Source organism: Arabidopsis lyrata (genome assembly GCF_000004255.2).
Source record: "Arabidopsis lyrata subsp. lyrata unplaced genomic scaffold ARALYscaffold_6, whole genome shotgun sequence".
Lineage (NCBI taxonomy): Eukaryota > Viridiplantae > Streptophyta > Magnoliopsida > Brassicales > Brassicaceae > Arabidopsis > Arabidopsis lyrata.
Genome location: NW_003302550.1, coordinates 23208206 through 23230818, shown reverse-complemented (window position 1 = coordinate 23230818; position 22613 = coordinate 23208206). Strand labels below are relative to the sequence as shown.

Below are 22613 nucleotides of genomic sequence, written 5' to 3'. Positions count from 1 at the left end.
ATTTATGTTAAATTAACTAAGAATAAACAAAAAAAAAAAAAAAAAAAAAAAAAAGAAAGCAAAAAGACACACATGCAAGCACGTGATGAGTGCATGTCTCGCAGAGTCTCACGCCATGCACATTTCATCATATCATCTTCGTTGACTCCCTCTCAGTATCTCTTTAACTTTTTCCTCTTATCAATCAATACATCTTTTAAATTAAATGGGCTGTAATGAAGTTACTCAGCCCACTAAGACCCAATTATATATAGGTCCGTTTAACTTTTCAAAATTTACAAATTGTAACCACTATGAGACAAATGTGTAATTTTGTATACAGCGCAAAATTCTTTTGTTTAAAATGCTATATATATTGTACCAGCATCTCTTCTCTTACAGTTATTGGTTACGAATCAAAATTGCAATTGAACTGTCATATCTTACCAGACCACCATTTGTTATCGCTAAAAATCGTTATCGTTATATATACCATTTGAATCTATACCTCTAGTGAGAAAATGTAAATTTCCCGTTATTTAAAATGAAGAAAAAAATGAGAATATATAAAGTTGTAACTAACTCTTTGTTATATTGAAACAATTAAATTAAATGAAAAATACATGTATGGGCCTAATAGATAATAGCCCATTAATTTCCTTATTGATCCGTTTAAAGCCCATTAATGTTTACCTCATCAAGAAATCCAAAATCTGAAAAAGTATGTGGCTATGTGGAAACAGAGGCTGGCGCGTGCCTTATCTGCTTCTCTCTCTTCAGTGGTCTGAAATCTCTCTGTGTGATCCCACTTGTCATCCTCCTCCACAACATATAGCTTCAGACCAAAACCCTTTAGCGTTTTCGGCTAGAGCTTTCGATGACTACATCAATGGCGTCCTCCTCCCTTTCCCCTGCTACTCAGGTTCATTCTTGATCATTCGAATCGAAACAATCGAAACAATCTGGTCTTTTTGTTTCAGTGATAGGGTTTTTGAAAGTTCTTTTTTTTTTTTTTTGGTGGCAGCTTGGTTCTAGCAGAAGTGCCTTGATGGCGATGTCGCGTGGGTTGTTTGTGAAGCCAACGAAGACAAATCATCAAATGGTCAGAAAAGAGAAGATTGGATTGAGAATTGCGTGTCAAGCGTCGAGTATTCCAGCAGACAGAGTTCCAGATATGGAAAAGAGGAAGCTTTTGAATCTTCTTCTTGTTGGGGCTCTTTCTCTACCTACTGGCTACATGCTTGTCCCTTACGCTACCTTCTTTGTTCCTCCTGGGTCTGTTTACTTTTCCTCTGTTCCTCTATTTGATCCCAATTCTGTTCTCGACGCCTGTTAATGAGATTAATTGATTTTGATTTCTTTCTTTTGGGACATGATTGCATCAGGGCTAGTCTTTGTCTTATGTTTTGTTTTGGTGAAGTTTAGTGTATCTTCTGAACAATTACCCGAATGAGACTCATGGATTTTGCTTTCTTCTTTTGAACATTGATTGCATTAGGGAGAAAATCTAGAGACTCTTTGTATTGTGGTGAAGTTTGAATTTGCTTTTGTATGTTGTTAGCTTTTGGTTTTGATTCAATCCAATATGTAGTTATGAATAAGTTTATGGCTTCTTTGGTGTTACTGAGATGTGAGATTGATGAGACTTGATATAGTTTCTTTTCATTTGTTGGCCCGGTTTTTAATTTCTATGTTGTTTTGAAAATGCAGAACTGGAGGTGGAGGTGGTGGTACTCCAGCCAAAGATGCACTTGGAAACGATGTAGTTGCTGAGGAATGGCTTAAGACTCATGGTCCCGGTGACCGAACCCTGACCCAAGGATTAAAGGTAAGAAGATGAACAACTTATTTAGCCCTCCTTGAAACACTACTTTAAGATCTCAATAAAGGTTCTTGCATCTCAATGGGTGTGGATTTTATGTTATAGGGAGATCCGACTTACCTAGTTGTAGAGAACGACAAGACTCTAGCGACATACGGTATCAACGCAGTGTGCACTCATCTTGGATGTGTTGTGCCATGGAACAAAGCTGAGAACAAGTTTCTATGTCCTTGCCATGGATCCCAATACAACGCCCAAGGAAGAGTCGTTAGAGGTCCAGCGCCATTGGTAAGTCACATACATTACACACCCTCTCCCTGCGTATCTCTCGAGTATACTTTCTAAAGTAAACTTGTTTTCATGGAACAGTCGCTAGCGTTGGCTCACGCGGATATAGATGATACTGGGAAGGTTCTTTTTGTTCCGTGGGTGGAAACTGACTTCAGGACTGGTGATGCTCCATGGTGGTCTTAAGACTCTTGAACAAATCTTCAACAAGAGAAGAAGAAAGATTTGGTCTTTTTGTGTAAGACTTGTTTGAAGGTTCTCATAATATAAAAGCTGTCTGTAATCATACATTTCATGGCAATTACTCTGTGAATTCTTGCCTCTTATATGAAATATTATGTTCATTCACTTCCCAAGCTTCTTGTTTAGTTTCACTTTTTCAAGACTTTTTTTGGGAGTAACTAGCTTTTGTTTGTGGAGAATGGTAATTGGTACATATAATAAGAGTGGTGTTTGCAATAAAAACAGGTATTTAATAATACTACTGAAAGTTATAATCGAAGGCCCGTATAGCTCAGTGGTAGAGCGTCAGTCTTGTAAACTGAAGGTCCGTAGTTCGATCCTGCGTGTGGGCACTTTTGACTCCTTTTATTTATTTGTTTTCATTTTATAGCATACTTAATTATATCCATTATTTTTTCGCAAATGTTATAATTTTAATCACCATTTCTCTTTGCTGTAATTTGTTTCTCCAAGTGATCATTAAACTGAGAATGTGAACATATATCATTTAAACTGAGGTTACTTTTTTGTCGTTGACATATTTTCTTTATTGTTATATTGTAAAAGTCAATTCAAAGACTCCACATAGTTGGGACAGTACCACATAGTGCTTCACCACCACTCCAAAGGATTTGGTCTTTTGCCGGCTAAATAGCTAGTAGGTTAACAATTAACTTTACAACTATGATGATAAAGTAAAATAGTAAATCATTTCGTTTAGCCAATCAAAGAGGTGTCATGCTCGTCTTTAGATCTATTAACGGTGAGTAAAACTATTCGACGGTTACACTCACCCTAAAGATAATCGGACGATAAAAAGTCGGATCACTCTCTGCCTCTGGTTATCAAACAAAAAAAAAGTACATTGAATTTGAATCAATGTATTAAATAGTATCTTGTTTGTTTGGATATTTAAATTAATCGGTTTGGTTAGAAAAACAAAAACTTCGTTTGGTCATTCAAACTAAACTGAATTATACAAATAAAAAAATTAAACCAGTATTGTATGAATAATTTTGTGATAAATATGAATTGACTAAAATTAAAATTATGTTTTTGGGTTGAAATTTATAGAACGGGTCGGCTTTTACAAGACTTCGATACAACGCCACAAGTCCTCCTATAAAAGACCCAACATTTCCTCTCAACCAAAAATAAAACAAATCTCTCTCTATCTCTCCTATTTTTGTCCCATTTACATGTTATTACCTCGAGCTTTTGGCTAAGATTTTCCACCAATTCTCTTTAACATTCTCCTTAGTTTCTGAAATTGCCCTCATCGGGTCTCCAAGAGGCCAAGAAAGACCCCTCTTTCTCGGCTTCTCGGAGTCTCATCATTCTCTTTTTTTGCATTTTCTTCCTCCACACGCAACCTCTGAAAAACCCTCAATTTTAAAAACAAATGGATTCCACGGAGCTAAAACGTGTGTTCCAAATGTTCGACAAGGACGGAGACGGTAGGATCACTACAAAGGAGCTGAACGAGTCATTAAAGAACCTGGGTATCATAATCCCCGAAAACGAGCTAACGCAAATTATCCAAAAGATCGATGTTAATGGTGACGGTTGTGTTGACATTGAAGAGTTTGGAGAGCTTTACAAGACGATAATGGTGGAAGATGAGGACGAGGTAGGAGAAGAAGATATGAAGGAAGCGTTCAACGTATTTGATCGGAACGGAGATGGGTTTATAACGGTGGATGAATTGAAAGCGGTTTTATCTTCCTTGGGACTCAAGCAAGGTAAGACCTTGGAGGAATGTAGGAAAATGATAATACAAGTGGATGTTGATGGTGATGGTAGGGTTGATTACAAGGAGTTTAGACAAATGATGAAAAAGGGTCGGTTTTTTAGCTCTTTGAGCTGATTATAACTTTTTTTTTCTCTTGTTTTTATTTTGTGTTATTTACTTAACCATTTTCTCTTGCTGTCTAAAAGGAAAAAATACATGACCATAGACTATATATTTAATTGTCTAGACTTGCGAAGAGCAATTTGTATAAATCTGTAGGTGTTCTTGTCTATAATGTGATGGCTTTGTTTAACATTAACATTCAATTTACCTTGAATTTGAAATAACGCACATATAGACATAAGGTAGATATATGTTGTTTATACGATAATCGTTTAAAAGCAATGGATTTGCAAACAATTAATACAATCTTTATAAGCCGCACTATCCCTAATCAAAAATAAATATCATTAACATCAAAACTAATTTGCATGTAACATAATAAAATTTGAACTGATCGGATTCACGAAACTTTAAACGTGCTAAGAAGCGTAAACCATTCTACATTATGCACCATATCAAGAGAATTCACCTCTTGTGCCACAAATCGAGAAATGTTAATCGCTTATGCCACCGTTATGTTTTCCATTTTCTTATTCAATTTCTTTTAAGTCCAAATCGTTAGAAATGACCAAAAGCCCTTACAAAAAACAGAAAATTACCACCCAACCTAAAGTATCCGATTACCTGCTCCAACCCGATGATCAGATCCAAATCCACAAATTACTTTAATTCCTAAGTTTAAAAATTCAGTAAAAGAAAAACAGAAAAAAAAAAATTAAAAAAAAAAAAAAAACAATCGCTCAACATCTTCTTCTTCTCTTTTCTTCTCTGCAAACATCTTTTTCATCATCAAATTTCTCATCATAACCAAACTCATCACCTCTATAACCAGGTTAGCTTGGTAACTAGATTCATTCTCCATTGGATCAAGTCTAAAAGCGAATCCAAATCTACCAGAAGCTTCCTTCTCTCCGCCGGAATCTCACCGATTTCTCCGTAAAAGCCTCGCCGCCTCACTCACATCAAAACCCCAATTCACTTCACGAAAAAGCTCTCCACTTGTATATGTACCAACATCGAAAGGGAAATCTGAGCAAGTCCCATGAGCTCCAATCGAGCAACATCTTGGAGTCCCACTCCGATCACTACTCCGACCAGACACCGATATCGAATTGCGATGCCGTCGCTTCCTTGCTACTAACCAGAAACTTTTTTTCTATTGCTGTAATTAGAAGCTGATAATGTCTACTCCATTGTCGTCGTCGGTGAGTGAGATACGGCTCAAAGCTTTGATGGAGAAAGAGGTGGATCAATCAGAGAAACAAGGTTTTCGAGCGATGAAATGGTTGCAAATAAAGGAGCTGTGAAGTGCAAGATTGAATTGAGTTTCATGATGATTCTAAATGTTTATGTGACATTGTTAAAGCTTTGAACTTTACGGTTCACAGAAAGTGAATAAACCCAGAAAAACTCTTTGGGCAAATCTGAATTTGGGAATGGATCTGTGTAATTTTAAGTTGTAGTGTATTGTAATAATATATATAGCTGGTCCAACTGAAACATATAAGACATGGAGGGAGTGAGTGAGGCTTATGCAAAACATTAAAATAGAAAAACATATAAAGCATTTGTACCTAGTAGTTCTGGTTGGACCTGGTAAAAGAACTAATAAAAATATAAATGAGAATACAAAAACCAAGAAATATCAAAAAAAATTCGCCCAAAACCCTAATTTATCTGGACTTTTCTCGTTTTGAAAAAGAGAAAAGTGAAAGAAAAGAGAGAAGGGATGGAAGAATAAAGGAGAAAGTGAGATATGAAAGAAACAAATTCCGTGGGCCCGGATTGAGTCAGTCAAAAAGTAGTGTGAACAGAATATTTAATATTTTGGTGGGGTTTTTGACAGCGAAATAATATTATTTAATAGGGTAAAATGTACATAGTTGTACGTAGATGTTTAGTTGTCATGATTGCCTCATAGTTGAACTAAATGAGATTTTGTAAATTTGGAGTTGAACCTTAATAAGCAACATAATTTTCTAGTTGGTCACATTATTTATTACATTATATTAGTGTTTAAGAAGTTTTGATATGAAAAAATTAAGGAAATCATAGATTTTATATTTATATCAACAACATAGGTGATCATGAACTAAATGTTCCTTCTTAAGTAAGAAGTGAATTGTATGAAAACAAATTTACGAGCAAGTAAAATACTAATGTTAAATATTATATTGTATATAAGTTATTGTATTTTGTAGTTTTTAAATGTTCAAAATTAATTTAAATTGGGATAAAATTCGATTAATTTTTAATAGAAGTTTTTTGTTGTCGGCTCAGTTGACCCAGTTGAATGTCTTATTTGTCCCGGTTTAACCAGAAACTTAAACTCATACAAATACAAATCATAATACAATATAGTCTTAGTTGTCTAGGTTGAACTAAGAACTTAAACTCATACAAATACAAATCTTAATACAATATAGTCTTAGTTGTCCCGGTTGAACCAAGAACTCATAGTTGTCCCAGTTGAACCAAGAACTCATAGTTGTCCCAGTTGAACCAAGAACTTAAACTCATAGTTGTTCCAATTGAACCAGGAACTTAAACTCATAGAAATACAAATCATATTTGAAGCACAATTAACTCATAGTTGTCCTGGTTGTACAGTGAATTTTTGACAATCCACTCATTTCCTTCTGAATAATACCCTCCATAGTCCAAATGTACGTTTGTGTGGATCTTCTTCTTCATCTCCTCTTAAAAATACAATAATTTAAAACACAATTATCTACACCATAACTCACAGTAATACTATTTGTACCAGTTGGCCTATAGTCTATCATTGTACCAGTTAATCTCACTTAGTTATATCATTTGTACTAATTCATACGTTTTCGTAAAATAGATCCGTCGGCCTCGACTCTAAATCGATTCAATAGAAGAACGATTTACATTCGATTAATTACCAATGCAAATACCTATTCGGCAATCTACATTCGATTAATCTCCTTATTTTTTCCTATCAAAACTTCTTAAACACCAATATAATGTGATAAATAATGTGACCAACTAGAAAATTATTTTGCTTATTAAGGTTCAACTCCAAATTTATAAAATCTCATTTAGTTCAACTATGAAGCAATCAGGACAAATAGACATCTACGTACAACTATGTACATTTTATCCTATTAAATAATATTATTTCGTTGTCAAAAACTCCACCAAAATATTAAATATTGTGTTCACACTACTCTTTGACTCGTGTTTGACTCAATTCGGGCCCACGGATTTTGTTTTTTTTAAATAATTCTTTTCCTTTTGATTTTCTAATTTTTATTTTATTTTGGAATAGAGTTCATTAAGGGTAAAAAGGGAAGTTCACAATCTTAGTGGCATAGAGATTATGTGATGGCATGCCAGATTAATTTTTTCAAAATAGTGGCATAAGTGATAATAATTCCCATATCAATTAACCCAAACGACTGGGCCTTTATTCAGAGTAAAAGGGCCGAAGTATTGAAAGGATTCAAGAAATTTTAGTGTTAAGCGTCAACCATCCTATAATTTATATGAATATATAAATCAACGCAAACATAAAATTTGTATGTATAATGGGCCTTTGGTAACAGTAAAAGGGCCGAGGTTGTTAACAAAAGTTTGCCATCTTCATTATTCTGATCAACTTTTTTTTTTTTGTGCAAAATATTCTGATCAACTAAACACCGACGTTTGTAAGTCCCCGTTCATCTAAAAATTATTGGTCGAGAACTAATAAATTCGTCTTTGATAATGTATTAATCAAATCTGTCTTGTTCTCAAGCTGATGTGTTAGCAAACAACTTTTGAGGTAACCAGAGGGTATTAGAGCATTAAAGTCCCCTGTAGATTTATAGTTTAGACGTATTGGAGTCACCATTGAAAAAGAACACGTATCGACACAAAACAAACGAAAAACTGATAAGACAAGATAATAAAAAGCCTCAGTAAAAATCCATATAGCTTCATAGAAATTGCAGTTTCTGCCAAGGGGTTCTCCCTGATAAACAGGGTCTCAGCTCCACTGCACCTCGAAGACAGGATTATATCATCATCGGCAAACAACAATTACAAAATCAAATTTTTTTAAAAAAAAAGGCTCAGATTTTTTGGTATACAGGTTCTTCTATCAAGAATTATCTGAAGCAGAACTGGTTTTAATCATCAATGCCCTCAATACAACACACAAAAAAAAGACTCAGAAAAAAAACAGAAGAAACTTTTAGAGGCTCATATTAAGAAATTCAACCATTGTTTTCCGTATACTTCATAGACCTAAATCTCAGAAGCGCGGATAATTTTCTAATCATAGCCCAAAACACAAATTCAAAAACAAAATCTAGACATTGCTTTGACACAGTTAAGCCGGATTATAAAAGAGACAGAACTGCAACACGAATGGCACCAATCTAGCAGGAGCTTTGGGGCTTAATTCTTCATGAATTGTATAAATCAGATTAGCCCGGGAGGCTCCTGCGGAACTTAAAATACCAATAACCCTAAATCTAGAGAAAACTAAAGAACCCTAATTTACAATGTACCGTGAGGTTGAGAATGATTGTATTGATTTTCAACGCGGCTGTTATATAGAGACTAGAGAGCAATGCGTTTGATTTAAAACCCTAGTCTTAAAACACCGTCTTCCAAAAGTCGAAACTACCCCTGCTAATTGACTTTCCTTTTCTTTGTTGTCGGTTTAATGTGAAGGAACCCGTATGTTGTAGTATTTGGGCTTTGTATAAAAGCCCAACTTCGAAATTTGAAAAGCCGGAAGCTGCCTAGTTTACTAAAATGTCGAAACTATCCCCAGTAATTGATTTGCATATTCGTAATCGGTATATTGTAAACCGGCTTGGTTTTATGTTTCTACATTACTCCAATTATTTTTTTACTCGTTGAGCCTTTTGCTTTTCTACCGAAACCCTAAAACCTCGAAAGTGCTCGCCGGCGAGAAAATATGGCGACAACCATCGATCGTATCTCTCGTACATTCCTAGCTTCAAGGTTTTTTTTTTCTCCTCGCATCATTTTTTATTTATTTTGATGCGTTGTTGTCCAGTTAATTACGATTTGGATATTATTCTTCGATTGATCATTACTATTTGCAACTAGTGGATTTTTTTTTACTTTTGTTACCGTTTTGCTCCCGGGCTAATCTGATATATTGTTACTTTTGTCTCGTACATGTGTTGATTTTCGCTCGTAGAAAAGGAAGATTTAAAAGTTTAAATAGTCAGTTTTGTTAAAATTATTTACATGTATGACTATTATTGAATTAGCCTTTATTAATAGAGATTTATGTGTTTTCACAAAATTAATAAAGCAGGAATCAAAGTCCATACCTAAACAAACACTTGAAACCAATAAGGTTGTGTTTCTCCAACTTTGGTTCATCATTCCCAAAATCAAGTTTGCAAAGAAAGATTGTTCCTCTCCTAGGTAATAACTAATAAGTTATTGTCACTATTGAAAGCTTGTCTTGTAATATAATGACTCTTTTATTACTGAAAACTTATTAATTTCCAAAATATGCAGATGTGGACTTTGCATCATCATCATCATCAATCAACCATATATTTGTTCATGACCGGAGGCTAACAAAGCCTGTGAGAACATTGAGAGCATCTAAAGATGAGAACTCGATCCCAGGAGCAGCAAACGTATTGCTAAAGAGACTTTTCTTGACTTTTAACATCATCATGGGAATGCTTCTGTTGGCAATTAGCGAGTTCTTCCCATTGATTGAACTCAATAGACGGTTAGGGATGTATTTTATGATGGTGTTCGGGTTAAGTTGCATATGGTGCCTTGTGGACAGTTTATTGTGCGTAATGGCAGGAATCTATCGTCTGATTCATGTAATCATTTCCACATTCAATTGGCCGGTTTTGAGAACGTTGCTCTACTACTCTTTCATTGTTTTGAAAGAATTACTTGTTTTTTATTGCAAGCTAAGAATTTGTGAATTTTGTTTGGGCATTTTTAGTCTTGTAATGATTCTTTCTGATTTTAAATAAGAGTGTGTTTCTCCAACTTTGGTCCATTCCCCAAATTAAAATTGTCAGTAAGTCCACAAAGACAGATTGTTCCTCTTTTAGGTATATTTTGGTTTTCAAATATTAAGTCTTGGTTTTTAAAACATTCCCCAAATATATAGCAAACGCAAATGTGGATTTTGCTATATATAACACTTTACACTGAAAACTAATTCCCCAAATATATAGCAAACGCAAATGTGGATTTTGCATCATCCAACCAGCTCTTTGGTCATGGTTTGCCTCCATTAGCTCTCGGTTCGAGAAGAAACCTGAGACCAAGAAAGCCTGCGACTGTGAAAGCATATTATAAAGATTCAAGATTTGAAAACTTTTCAAGATTCAGATTACCAAAAACCGAAGAGAGACCTGATTGGTTTTGGATGATCATGGCGTGTGTACCCTATTTGATATCCCAAAATGTCTGAGATATATTGGTTTCTACATGAAACCTTTTCTTGAACAACACGGCGGTGCCATTGGAGAAACGATCACAAACTTGATACCAGGAGCAGCTAACAACTTGCAACACAAGTTTTTCATGGTGTACTGCGTCTTAGGGTTCTTGTGGATGGAAAGAACAGAAACTTACCTCAACCTCATTACTTTAGGTTTCATATATGATTATGGGAATGCCTTTAGAAACAGCAATGCAGATCATATGGCGCACAAGCGAATTCTTCCCGTTGATTAACTTCAATGGACGTTTAGATGAAACCTATCCTCAGATTCCAATAATCCAATCATTAGCGATGCTGCGTATATGCACTCACGATTCAATTTGGGAGATTGGCCAAGGCTTTGAGATTTCTCAAGCCTAAACCTAGCCGTTAATTCTACTCCTTTCTAATTGTGTAATACTTCTAATTTGGTGTTTTTCATTAGTTTTTCTTGAGCAAAAATAGATAGTAGTTATTTATTTCAAAAAAAAAAAAAGATAGTAGTAAACCGGCCTAATTGAATTCGGTTTGAAGTTGAACAAGAAAAAAGGTAGTAACCGACCTAATTTTGCGATATTGGGCTTTTGTTGATAGCCCAATAAGGTATACTTTCACTAAAACCGACCTAAATAAAATGTAGCCACCTCGTCAAAATCAGGTAGCTTCATATTTCTTGCACGTAAAGTTTACTCTAGTCCTCCTCGCCGATCTTGTCTTTTTCGATTTTTGATTTTTTTTTTTACTATCGAAACCCTAAAGCCTCGAAGGTTCTCTCGCCGGAGAAAAAATTATGCAGGGTTTGGCGGCGACCACCACTAACCGTGGCTCTCTCACCTTCCTCGCTCCCAGGTGACATAATCGTTTCTCCTTTTCGATCTCTCTCTGCTTTTTTCGCCTCCTTCTTCGATTTTTGGAGTTCCTCGTTTTTTCGATGATTTGTGTTGCATCGTTTGATTCTTAGGATTGTTCGATTTGCTATGATTTTATATATGTTTAATTTTCGCACTGCCCTGTTTGAATCGTCAATTCCAATGCAATTTCTTGAGATTTCGATTGATTTTGCTGGTGAAGAAATTTGAAATAAGGGTTTAGAAATGGGGTCTTGCACATGCCCTAGTTATAGGCTTTCACATAGATTTGATGTTGAGTTTACCATTTTTGATAAACCAGGAACCATAGTCCAATTTCAAAGAAACTTGTGAATCCAAGAGTGTTCTTCCCTAACGTTGATTCATCCGCAAACTTAAGATTGTCAGCTAGCTCAATTTCCCAGAGATGTCCTCGAGAGATTGCTCCTCTTACAGGTATTATTTGGATTCAAGTTTATTCTTTGCTTGTCCTGTACCATGGCTTTCATGTGCTCTTTGTGATTCAACTGATCCCGAATGTTAAATTCTGCAGCGACTGCATCTGTGGACTTTGCAGCAGGATCATCACCTAACCAGCTCTTTCCTCATGGATTGCCATCATTAGCTCCTGGTTTGAGAAGAAACCGGAGACCGATAGAGCCTGCAAGAGTGGCTAAAGATGATTTCTTTAAAATCAAACTGCCTAAAATCGCAGAGAGACCTGAATGGTGGTGGAGGACATTGGCTTGTGTTCCTTATTTGATATCCCTCCAGATATCTGATGTTGGGTTCTATGTCCAACCGTTTCTAGAAAAGCACGATGCGATTGGAGACATGATATATTTCATCCCGGGAGCGATAAACAGATGGCCGACCTGGTTCTTCATGGTCTACTGCTACTTGGGTTATATGTGGGTGGTGAAGAACAAAGAGCTGCCTCATTACTTGAGGTTTCACATGATGATGGGTATGCTTCTTGAAACAGCTCTTCAGGTCATATGGTGCACGAGCAATTTCTTCCCGCTGATTCATTTCAAAGGACGGTTTGGGATGTATTATTGGATGGCCATCGGATTCACCTACATATGTCTGCTTCTCGAATGCATACGGTGCGCTCTTGCTGGAGTCTATGCTCAGATTCCTTTCATGACTGATGCTGCTTCCATTCACACCCTCTTCAACTTGGGAGGCTTTCAGAGACCACTTAGGTGAAAAGCAAAACAGGTCCTTTACATACTTGAGATAGGAATGTCTTATATAGTCTCCTTCTTTGGAGGAGGTTTTTGGTTGTCTTATCGAGTCTGCTCTTATGTGAATTCAGTCTTTTAGCTTAGTGTCAGTGTCTCATCTCATGTGTGTTACAGAACTCTCTACAAGAGTAGCTTATATCAATGATTTTAAAGCCGAATAATCCGGTCGGACTTGTCCATGATTAGAGAGTATGCAGATCAATTCAGATCTATATTATACGTCTTTCAAAGACTATTTTACATGTTTGATTGGTTTGCGAATATAAATATTCCAAACAGGCTTTTGTTCTTGTTTTGAATCCTATTTTTAAGCCTATTGGTAGACTTTGTACATAACTCATAAAAGCCTCAAGGTCCACCGGTTTAATTACATTGAAATTCATGGGTTAAGTGGGCTCCATGTTTCCCCACAGAACATAAAAAAGTGATCCTTATTGGAGACCACGTCTCTGCAACATGGTACCAACCAAATCACAATGTCTAATAACATTCCATCTTACTAACAAAGTCTTCCTTGGTCTTTAAACCCTTGACTGGTTCTAAACACAGCTCATAATATGTCTATTTAGTATTTACACATTCGTTTAAGACAGCTCTTAAAAGGTCTCTCTAGCTTCATGCCAACCATCTAAACCACCATTAATGTTCCTCTGCCCATTTCCAAGAAATTAGAGCTTATTTTTCTCTAATTTCTTAATCGTCGCCATGAACGATCTAATCTCTAGTTCATTCAAGAGATACACAGACTTAAACCACCAAGTCCAACTCGATGACATCGAGTCTCAAAATGTTTCTCTCGATTCAGGCAACCTCGATGAGTTCTTTGGATATGTCGAGAGTGTCAAAGAAGACATGAAAGCTGTCGACGAGATTCATAAGCGTCTCCAAGATGCTAATGAAGAGTCCAAGACCGTACATGACTCCAAGGCCGTTAAAAAGCTTCGTGCTCGTATGGATTCGAATGTTACAGAGGTCTTGAAACGTGTCAAGATGATAAAGTCGAAGCTTGTGGCTTTGGAGAAATCAAATGCTGCGCAGAGGAAAGTCGCTGGTTGTGGTCCTGGCTCGTCTGCTGATCGGACAAGAACATCGGTCGTTAGTGGATTGGGGAAGAAGCTTAAAGACATGATGGATGATTTTCAGAGACTAAGAACCAAAATGGCTACTGAGTATAAAGAAACAGTTGAGAGACGGTAAATTTATATGATCTTATTTCTTTTTCTTTCATTTGGGTGTTACTCTGATTCAACATAGGCCAAATCATTTTACAAAAATGTTTTAAATCTTTTGAATTAAGAGATGGTAAAGTTTTGACTTTTTGGTTGAATCTTTGAAGGTACTTCACTGTAACGGGGCAAAAAGCGGATGAAGAGACAGTCGAGAAGCTCATATCGAGCGGAGAGAGTGAACGTTTTCTCCAAAAAGCAATACAAGAGCAAGGTCGCGGACAAATAATGGACACATTATCAGAGATTCAAGAACGACACGACACAGTTAAAGAGATAGAACGGAGTCTGTTAGAGCTGCACCAAGTGTTCCTCGACATGGCTGCTCTTGTTGAAGCTCAAGGGAATATGCTCAACGACATCGAATCAAATGTCTCAAAGGCGAGCTCTTTCGTCATGAGAGGGACTGATCAATTGCACGGGGCTAAAGTACTTCAGAGGAACTCAAGGAAATGGACTTGTATTGCCATTATCCTCGCTATTGTACTTGTTATTGTGATTCTTTTCCCAATCCTCTATACCAATGTACTTAAACCTTGATTTCAAAAGGCAACTTCTTGTTTTCTTCAAACTCTTTTTGTTAGAGCCCTTTCAATTTCTTGTATTGAATCCAGAGCTGAAGCGAGAGTTTAATTTAAAGCTCTCTCTAACCATTCTTGCTATTGTAATTGCTTTGTATCGAAAATTTTGGGCGACATGGATCATTATGTATAACTTTATGTGGAGACCTATAACCTAAGAGTAAAACTAAAACACAATGAATTTACAATTTTGAGCTTGAACATTACCTGTCATGAACATTGTTTTGTTCTGAACTCATCAGATAAAAGTGTCTGAACAAGCTCCTTTAATCTCTCCGCACCAGGGCCTGGTTTCAAAACAGAGTCATCCCCCCGGACAGAGCACGGATCAGCGCCATTTTCCGAGCTACCAATGCACCAAGATCCTGAGGAAAACCGATGAGTGCGGCCTAAGAGCTCTCTATCGATCTTGTCTAATACAGGATCGTTCTTGTGGAACTTTCGAGCAAATGGGGCTTTGCTTTTGACCATCTTGTCGAAATCCTTAATCGATAAAGAGTTTGGGTGTTGCTTTGGAGGATAGTCCCAAGAAATGTAGTGTAGGTCATGCCCAATCGCGGTGCTCTTGAACTCTTCAGTGTTACATATGACTGTGTGAAAGTATCCTTCTGGAGAGGACACAAAGTTGGTGTAGTACATTAAGATCGTCCTCGGAAAATTATCCCATCCCAAGATTGAGTATTCAAGAAAAGACCGAGTCAGAACTACCCACGCCGAGCCTGCAAGATTAAAGACAAGACAGATAAACCATCTTTCTTTCTTCCATAACCAAAAGACCTGTTTATGAAATGCCAAATAGAAGATGCTAGCTAACCTGTGAACAGCGTGAAAGATGTGGGAAGTGAACGGTGTTGAGTAGTCCAAGCAATTTCAGTTTTCTTCGATAGGTAAAGACCGGGATCAACAATGATTGATTTAGCCCTCTGGTTCCTGCAAAAGACCATGAGAAGCATATCTTATTCACTATTTCGGGATAATGAGTTGTTACTTCAGCGGTTTCTACTTACAGTTTCCACCCGGTAAGCTTCATATGCTCAATGAAATTGACATTCCGAGACAATTTCGCGAAGACATACAGCATATCTGCAGAGTCAGGAAGAACAAAAAAAAAGCCACTACTAAGCATCAAAGACCAAAACATGCAAGTTTAAAACAAAATCACTAACCATCTTGTGTCACGAGAGGATAATCCGAGGCACTAAGGTTGATGAACCAATCCCAATTCAAACTTTCTTTAAGCAAAATCGCCACGGCCTGAAGCGTACAAGCAATCATTGTAGGGCCTTTATAAGTAACCAGATTAGACTGAGACATAACACGAACATTCTCAAATTCACGGAAAGTCGGATCACTCTTCACAGACATTGCAAGTTCAAGCCTTTCCTTAGGAGGAGCTTCGAGATCCAAATGCAGAACATAATGATTTCTTGGATGATACACAGCTTGCAAAGTCCTCATCATCCTAAGACTATCACCTTTCGTCCCGGAGATCAGATAAGCTAACCTAGGAACCTCTGAAGAATTCGAATTCCCCGTCGAATTCAAAGACATTCTCAAACGTGATTCTACAAAGTAATCATTTGATTCTTCTAAGACATTATCAAAAGGCAATGATTCTTCCACATAAGAAGTGTCGAATTGGACATAAATGACAGACATCAAAAGAGTAACCGACAAAACAAAGCTTGCTAAAAACGGGAACATCCATTTTCTTCTATCTCTGAAAACCCTAAACCCTGAATGTGAACTAACATGTCTCTTCACTCTCGCTAATGGGTCTCTGATCCAAATCAGCTTCCTATACACTTTCTTCATCCCCCCAAAAAAGATCAAAACTTTCTCTTGAACACCTAACCAGCAAATCAAAGTCTTAATCTTTTGTACAAATAAAGACAAGGGTGGATTACGTGGATAGAAATTACCAGAATTTCAAACCCAACAGAGATATTGCTGCAGAGTTTTAAGAATTGGGGCACTTGAACGAAAATGACAAAATCCCAATTCAAAGCTAATTAATAGAAGAAGAAAGTTGATAAGAACACCAACAACCAATGCACCAACCGAATAAAAAGAAAAGCTTTTTTACTACTGTTTATTGCTTTTGGCATGGCAGCTAAAAAGCTTGATTAGTCCTAAGCTGAGTCAGATCTCATAACTTAATCGGAGTTTCAAGAACAGAACAATCAACAAATGCTTAAAGTTTAAGTCTTTGTGTCTTTCAAAAAAAAAACATAACAAGACAAGTCCTTGGACAAAGACAGATGCTGCTGAATGAAATTACGGCAGAAGCGCGAAATTAGGGCAGAGTTCTTGTAGACAAAAACAAGATAATGAGTGAGGCAGAAAGAGAGAAAGATTTCAATTTCTTCGAAGAAGAAAGATAAATGGAGAAATGATGATTTGCGAATTAGATTCGGTGTGGTCTGAAGAGAGAAATGAGAAACCGAAGCGTTGAATCAAAAAGTGATTAATTTTTAAATTCAGGGTTTTTCCTAGAGCGATAACTTAAACTGTTGGCAAAATCAATCTGACTAAATTAATTATTATGGTTTTTTTTTCTTTAATTATGGGATTAGCATTAGCTTAACGTTGAATAGTCGCTTAAAAGAAAAACGTCGAAGCTGAAACTCTCTGACACGCAAAAAGGCGCGTGACCGTTGTTGAATCGACCATAGCTCACGCGCGCATGACGAGTGTGTTTTACACGAAAGTGGACAACGATCAAAAGAAGTAATGAACTTTCACTTAAAAGTCTTGAAATTGAATCAATTTGATTAGGAGATAATAATGGCCTAATGGGTCTTTTGTCAACTGTTAAGAAAACTTTGCTGATCAATACCTGTTTTAAAGATAACTTTTCCTTCTTCCAAACTTTAATAGATCTTGAATAAACAGAAAAACTAAAACTGAAAATCATGTCAAAAGTCGTTTTACTTAGGCTGCTCTGTTAATCTTGACTTTGGTCAGAAGACAGGTCCACTTGAGACTATGTTTGGCTGTTGCGTTTGAGACCGCAGTTGCATCATTTGTTGTTGATTAAGCTAAGGCCATGGTGATGTTGCTGGTTAACATAGCTCTGATTTACAACAAATGTTCCTGGCCAACTTGGTGTTGTAGTCAACATCTGAACACTCTTGAATTGCTGTTGCGGGTATTACATCATTGGAACTAGACTTGGGGATAGATAGGGAAAAAATGCGCATATTGGTTTTGCTGATTGGTCTCATGTCTCATGATTTGATGCAGTTCACCTGACTCATAAGACTAAACCACAATCTTAAACTCGTAAGAAGCTAGTAGTTTTCTTGATAACTGTATTATAATAACTAAAAAGAAGACTGGAAAGTTGAAACCAACAGAACCAAGCTCTTGGTTTAGCTGAATCAGAGGGCTAAACCACAATCTGAGACAAATACGCTTAAATCATCGTCAAGTAGAACATTAGTCAACTTCTTGGACAGTACACTGTACACATCATGCAAAAGTCCTCAATCCTAGCCGATTCAAAGACTTTATTGAATGTGTGATTTTGCAAAGTAATCATTTGATTCTCATGAGCTTAAAGCTGAAACATTACCGAACGAGGATTGATCCACAACAAGTAAGAACTATCTAGTAAAATTGGATATAATAAACAATCGACATGATAGAGTAACCAAAACTTTCTAGAAACAGTGAACATCAATTGTCTCTGAATATCCTAAACCTTAAAACTTGTCTCTTGTGTGCCCTCACTCTTGTGTCTCTGATTTAAACCAGCTTCCTAAACATTTTCCTCATTCCCTAATTAACCCCTTTCCTATCCAATGAATGAAATTCACTAAGACAGGTGCAGAAAATGTCAAGACAGAAGTATATCTAAAATTGTCACTATTACACCAAACCAGCATCAAAGTCTAGATCTTTTTGTACACATACACACATGACATTGTTGAGAGACTGAGCAAAACCAATTCAGGGTTTGACAGGATTACAAGACCCAATTTACAAATTCTTCGATATCTCTCTGAGCCTCATTCGATTACACAAAAGTGGGCATTGTAAAAAAAAAAAAAGAATCTTTATGAATACTAGATTGAAATTGATGAGAAACGATTTGCTTCAACCAACACGATTGAGAAAGTGAAATCTTTCTTCATCTTCAATTTTTCTTTTGATTTTCCAGAGTTTTGAGCTAAACAGTTGATCAACGTTTCTCAATCTTTAACAAGTTACACAAAATGGGCATTGTAAAAAGAAAACCTTTCAGACTAGTAGAGTGAACCTTTAGTATCACAATGAAGAAAACTTTAATTCATTTACTGATATCAAAATCAATCTGAGAGAGTTTTGATAAAAAGAAAAACTAGAATCGTTTTACTTAGGCTGCTGCTGATATCCACCTTGTTCAGAAGAAGACGCCCCACGGTCACCACCTTGAGACTGCGTTGGTTGTTGCGTTTGAGTTTGACGTTGCAGAAAATGATTCACCTGAGCCTGTGGTACTACATCTAAGACCAAATAAACACGTTGTTGCGGGCTGAAAGGGTCCTGAATTATAGCAACTGATCTTGTCTGTCCATCTGGTGTTATTGTTGTAGACAACTGATTACTTCTGAATTGCGGCATCCTCTGGTTCAGATGGTTAGCATGTGGATACTGATATGGGTACATCATTGGATCCTGTATTAGCCTCATTCCCCAACTGTTTAAACATTGTTCAGTATCATACCAGTGAACATGTGATTCAGCCGGCATTATCATCGTGCTTTGCGCTGGAACTAGATTGGTCACTGGACGTTGGTAATAGAAGTTCTGCTGATTAGCCATTGAATACGGCATTGGCATATGGTGAGCCATTGGATGTTGTTGATAGAAGTTCTGCTGATTACCCCTTGGATACGGCATTGGCCTCATTCCTGAAAGTTGTTGAAGTACATGCCTTGGAATCCTCGTTGGCATCTGGTAAACCACTGGATATGTGTTCTGAAGTCTCTGCGGTGCAGATGCAGGCCCTCGATTGAACATCTGAGTTTGAAATGGCACAACATTGGGAATCTGGTTAGTCACTGGATGTTGCTGATACAAGTTCTGCTGGTTAGCCATTGGATGCAGATATGGGTACATCAGCGGATATTGCATTGGCATCATTGGATTGGCCATCTGGTTGGCTATTGGATGTTGATATGGGTACATCATCGGACCATGCATTGGCATCATTGGATTGGCCATCTGGTTAGTTATTGGATGTTGATATGGGTACATCATCGGACCATGCATTGGCCTCACTGGATGCTGATATGGGTACATCATCTTACCATGCATTGGATTGGGCATCTGGTTAGCCACTGAATGCTGCTGATATGTGTTCCATGCTGGTGAACTCGGAAACTCGTGGTTCTGTACTTCTCTGTTTTCAGCTTCTTCGTTATGGACTGAGAACTCAAAATAACTATCGAGCCCAAGCAATGTCTTGTATATATCAGATTCCTGCCAAGATTTAAGAACCAAGATTTCACATTTAAGCACATATCTTACTTACTTGCAAATTAAGTAAACCGGGAATAGTATTTACCTTGGGTTCATCACCGTCATTGCGATCCTCTTCTTTATCATCTACCCTCCTTCTCTCGCCAGATTCACTACTATCACGGTTTCTTGAAGAAGAAGCTTCTGTTTTCTTGCTGGCTTCATTAATGGCGGAACAAGAAGCAGGCACAAAAGAGACGATCTGATCAAGCCTTGGATTCTGATGTGAAGGCCGAGTAACAAGACTACTGAATCCAACATTTTCTCTCGGAGAAATCATCAACAGAGACGTGTCAGAGTAAGAACGATGTGGATTCTGAGGCTGAGTAACAAGACTACTGGTTTCTTCATCGCTCTGCATTTGTAATCAAGATTTCACATTTAAGCATCTATCTAACATACTTGCGAATCAAGTAACTGGAAAATAGTATTTACGCAATTCATATTTACCTTGGACGTCTCATATCCATCATCACCATCATTGCGGTTATCTTCTCCAGCTACCGTGTTTATCTCTCCGGTTTCACTACTTTCACCGTTTCTTGAAGATAAAGAAGAAAAATTTGTTTTCTTTGTGGCTTCATTAATGGCGGAACAAGACGCAGGCACAACAGAGACAGTTGGCGTAGATTCTTCAGAGTCTTTCACTTGAGAGGCACCATCATCACAAAGCTCCGAATTCGACTCTTCTTGATGATTCAAATCTTCCTCCATCTTGGAATCATCTTGATCGATAAACTCAGACATGTCGCGAGAGAAAGATTGAGAAGCAGAGAAATTAACGAAGATAGAAAAATGAAAGAAACAATTTTTAAAGGCATTTCGTATTTATAGCCCGAGAGTCCTCTCTCTTTCCACTCGTGTGTTTGTTTCTACGTGGATAATTGGATCCGGTTTGGTTCGGTTAAGTCCGGTTTATTGGACCTCACTTTAATTACAATTGTTTGAAATGAATGAATACAATCTTATTAGAAGCAAAAGTTGACAGCTTGAAGGATACAAACAAATAGCAAGTTCTATACAAACTTTCTAAGTAGAAACAAATTCAAAGAATTGAGTAAACACACCATTTTGCAGTAGAAGAAACTTTTCAACGAACAAAGATTACAAACAGAGACTGAATCACCAAAACGAAACTCCCCACTGACTGAAAGCAAATTCACAGGTAACCAGAAACACAAAACAGTATCTCTTTTGCTGCAAAATCAACTTATGCTCATCCTAAGGTTATGACTCTTTTTACGTCTTTGCTTTGTTGTTGTTGTTGTTGTGACTAAGAACTGAACATCTCGTCTCCACGATCCATTGGTGAACTAAATGCTTCAGTAGATTCCTGAGTCTGCTCCATATCCAAAAGAGGCTAGTAGTTGTCCTGATAAATGATCATGATGATAAAAAATGAGTTGTTTTTTTTGGATCTTGAAGACTGAAAAGGTTAAATTATAAGAACCAAGCTCTTGGGTTTTAGCAGTTTACCTGACTCACAGGGCCAAACCACAGTCTTAGACAAAGAACACGCTAAATCTCGTCAAGTAAAACCATTGGCTAAGTTCTTGGATGATACACAGCTTCATATGTCCTCATTCGCTGTCAATTCTAAGACCTTTTGAAATGTTATTCTACCAAGTAATCAATTGTTTCTTCTGAGTTTAAAGCCTGAAACATAATCTAACGACAGTTAATCCACCACATAAGAACCAAAACTTGCTAGAGAAATGGAGAACATAAATTTTCTGCCTCCGAAAACTGAAACCCCTAAACCCTAAACGTGTATCTGCACTCTCTCGCTAATTTACACCAGCTTCCTATACACTTCCCTCATTCCCTAAAACCAATTTTCCCATCCAATGAAAGAAATTGACTCAAACAGGTGCAAAAATTTCCTAACCGGCATTAAAGTATTGATCTTTTGTACACATAAACACAGGAAACAGTGAAGAGATTGACCAAAACCAATTCAGGGCTTTACTAGAACTTCAGAAACTCAAGAATCTTCAGAACCCAAAAAGGAAATGGACCCAACAAAGCTTTTGTTGCATAATTGGCGAAAATTCAACGGAAATACAGACTCCAAATTGCTAAGGAATTGAAGATAACTTTTAAAAGTTGATCACAGAATCAAAAATGAACTGACAACGAAGACAAATTTAACTCTTTTATGATTTATCCTTTAAGAAAACATAAGAGGACAAGTACTGTGAAAACGACCAATGCTGCAGAAAATATTAGGGCACTGAAAGTTAAAAGGCATAAGAGTTTTCAGCTTACGACAGATGAAAACAAATCCATTTAACAACGAACAACAGAACTGCAACAACAAAAATTTGGAATCCTAGGATTTCAAAATCGAACTGGAAAATTTGTTGCAGGAGAAATTAGAAGCATGAGAGTTTTAGAAACTTACCCGGAAATGGAAAGCAAAATCCATCTGACGAACGACGAACAACAGATGAAAAAAAAAACTGGAAATTTATGGTTTTATTCATGAGAATTTGATGATGAATCTGTTAATATTTTGGGGAAAATAAAATAAAAGATATGCTAATCTTCTCTGTATCGTTCCAATTTCGTCTACTGTTC

General features: G+C 36.9%; 7 protein-coding genes, 1 non-coding gene and 2 pseudogenes across 9 annotated transcripts; 7 read left to right on the top strand and 3 right to left on the bottom strand.

Moving 5' to 3' along the window:
- The first annotated feature begins 708 nt into the window (after nt 1-708).
- Nucleotides 709-2445, top strand: LOC9310938 (cytochrome b6-f complex iron-sulfur subunit, chloroplastic). Its single transcript, XM_021020804.1, has 5 exons — nt 709-901; nt 1004-1254; nt 1690-1807; nt 1907-2089; nt 2171-2445. The coding sequence occupies exons 1-5, from the start codon at nt 857-859 to the stop codon at nt 2273-2275; spliced, it is 702 nt and encodes a 233-aa protein (XP_020876463.1). The 5' UTR covers nt 709-856; the 3' UTR covers nt 2276-2445.
- Nucleotides 2446-2592: 147 nt separating this feature from the next.
- On the top strand, nt 2593-2664 carry TRNAT-UGU. The gene has a single exon. It is a non-coding gene; the product is annotated as a tRNA-Thr (tRNA).
- Nucleotides 2665-3450: 786 nt separating this feature from the next.
- Nucleotides 3451-4362, top strand: LOC9310937 (calmodulin-like protein 6). Its single transcript, XM_002874824.2, has one exon. It carries the CDS (start codon nt 3714-3716, stop codon nt 4176-4178), a length of 465 nt encoding a protein of 154 aa, XP_002874870.1. The 5' UTR covers nt 3451-3713; the 3' UTR covers nt 4179-4362.
- A 513-nt stretch (nt 4363-4875) lies between these two features.
- LOC110227225 lies at nt 4876-5829 on the bottom strand (annotated as a pseudogene).
- A 3230-nt stretch (nt 5830-9059) lies between these two features.
- LOC9310936 lies at nt 9060-11142 on the top strand. Its single transcript, XM_002874823.2, has 3 exons — nt 9060-9149; nt 9472-9584; nt 9681-11142. Exons 1-3 carry the CDS (start codon nt 9103-9105, stop codon nt 10160-10162), a joined length of 642 nt encoding a protein of 213 aa, XP_002874869.1. The 5' UTR covers nt 9060-9102; the 3' UTR covers nt 10163-11142.
- Nucleotides 10363-11142, top strand: LOC110227239 (annotated as a pseudogene).
- Nucleotides 11143-11236: 94 nt separating this feature from the next.
- Nucleotides 11237-12879, top strand: LOC9310935 (protein TIC 20-IV, chloroplastic). Its single transcript, XM_002874822.2, has 3 exons — nt 11237-11469; nt 11791-11924; nt 12022-12879. Exons 1-3 carry the CDS (start codon nt 11411-11413, stop codon nt 12678-12680), a joined length of 852 nt encoding a protein of 283 aa, XP_002874868.1. The 5' UTR covers nt 11237-11410; the 3' UTR covers nt 12681-12879.
- A 132-nt stretch (nt 12880-13011) lies between these two features.
- On the top strand, nt 13012-14604 carry LOC9308857 (syntaxin-123). Its single transcript, XM_021020787.1, has 2 exons — nt 13012-13911; nt 14055-14604. The coding sequence occupies exons 1-2, from the start codon at nt 13424-13426 to the stop codon at nt 14482-14484; spliced, it is 918 nt and encodes a 305-aa protein (XP_020876446.1). The 5' UTR covers nt 13012-13423; the 3' UTR covers nt 14485-14604.
- On the bottom strand, nt 14605-17031 carry LOC9308856 (beta-glucuronosyltransferase GlcAT14B). 2 transcript variants are annotated; one of them, XM_021020743.1, is made up of 5 exons: nt 15849-17031; nt 15692-15779; nt 15533-15608; nt 15340-15455; nt 14605-15244 (listed from the first exon to the last, which is right to left on the bottom strand). In XM_021020743.1, exons 1-5 carry the CDS (start codon nt 16338-16340, stop codon nt 14736-14738), a joined length of 1281 nt encoding a protein of 426 aa, XP_020876402.1. In that variant the 5' UTR covers nt 16341-17031; the 3' UTR covers nt 14605-14735. The 2 variants fall into 2 exon arrangements, with proteins under 2 accessions (XP_020876402.1, XP_002872787.1); XM_002872741.2 differs by having other exon boundaries at nt 15692-17030.
- Nucleotides 17032-18580: 1549 nt separating this feature from the next.
- On the bottom strand, nt 18581-22613 carry LOC9308855. Its single transcript, XM_002872740.2, has 5 exons — nt 22438-22613; nt 21510-21689; nt 20484-21405; nt 20080-20388; nt 18581-19994 (listed from the first exon to the last, which is right to left on the bottom strand). Exons 3-5 carry the CDS (start codon nt 20778-20780, stop codon nt 18882-18884), a joined length of 1719 nt encoding a protein of 572 aa, XP_002872786.1. The 5' UTR covers nt 20781-21405; nt 21510-21689; nt 22438-22613; the 3' UTR covers nt 18581-18881.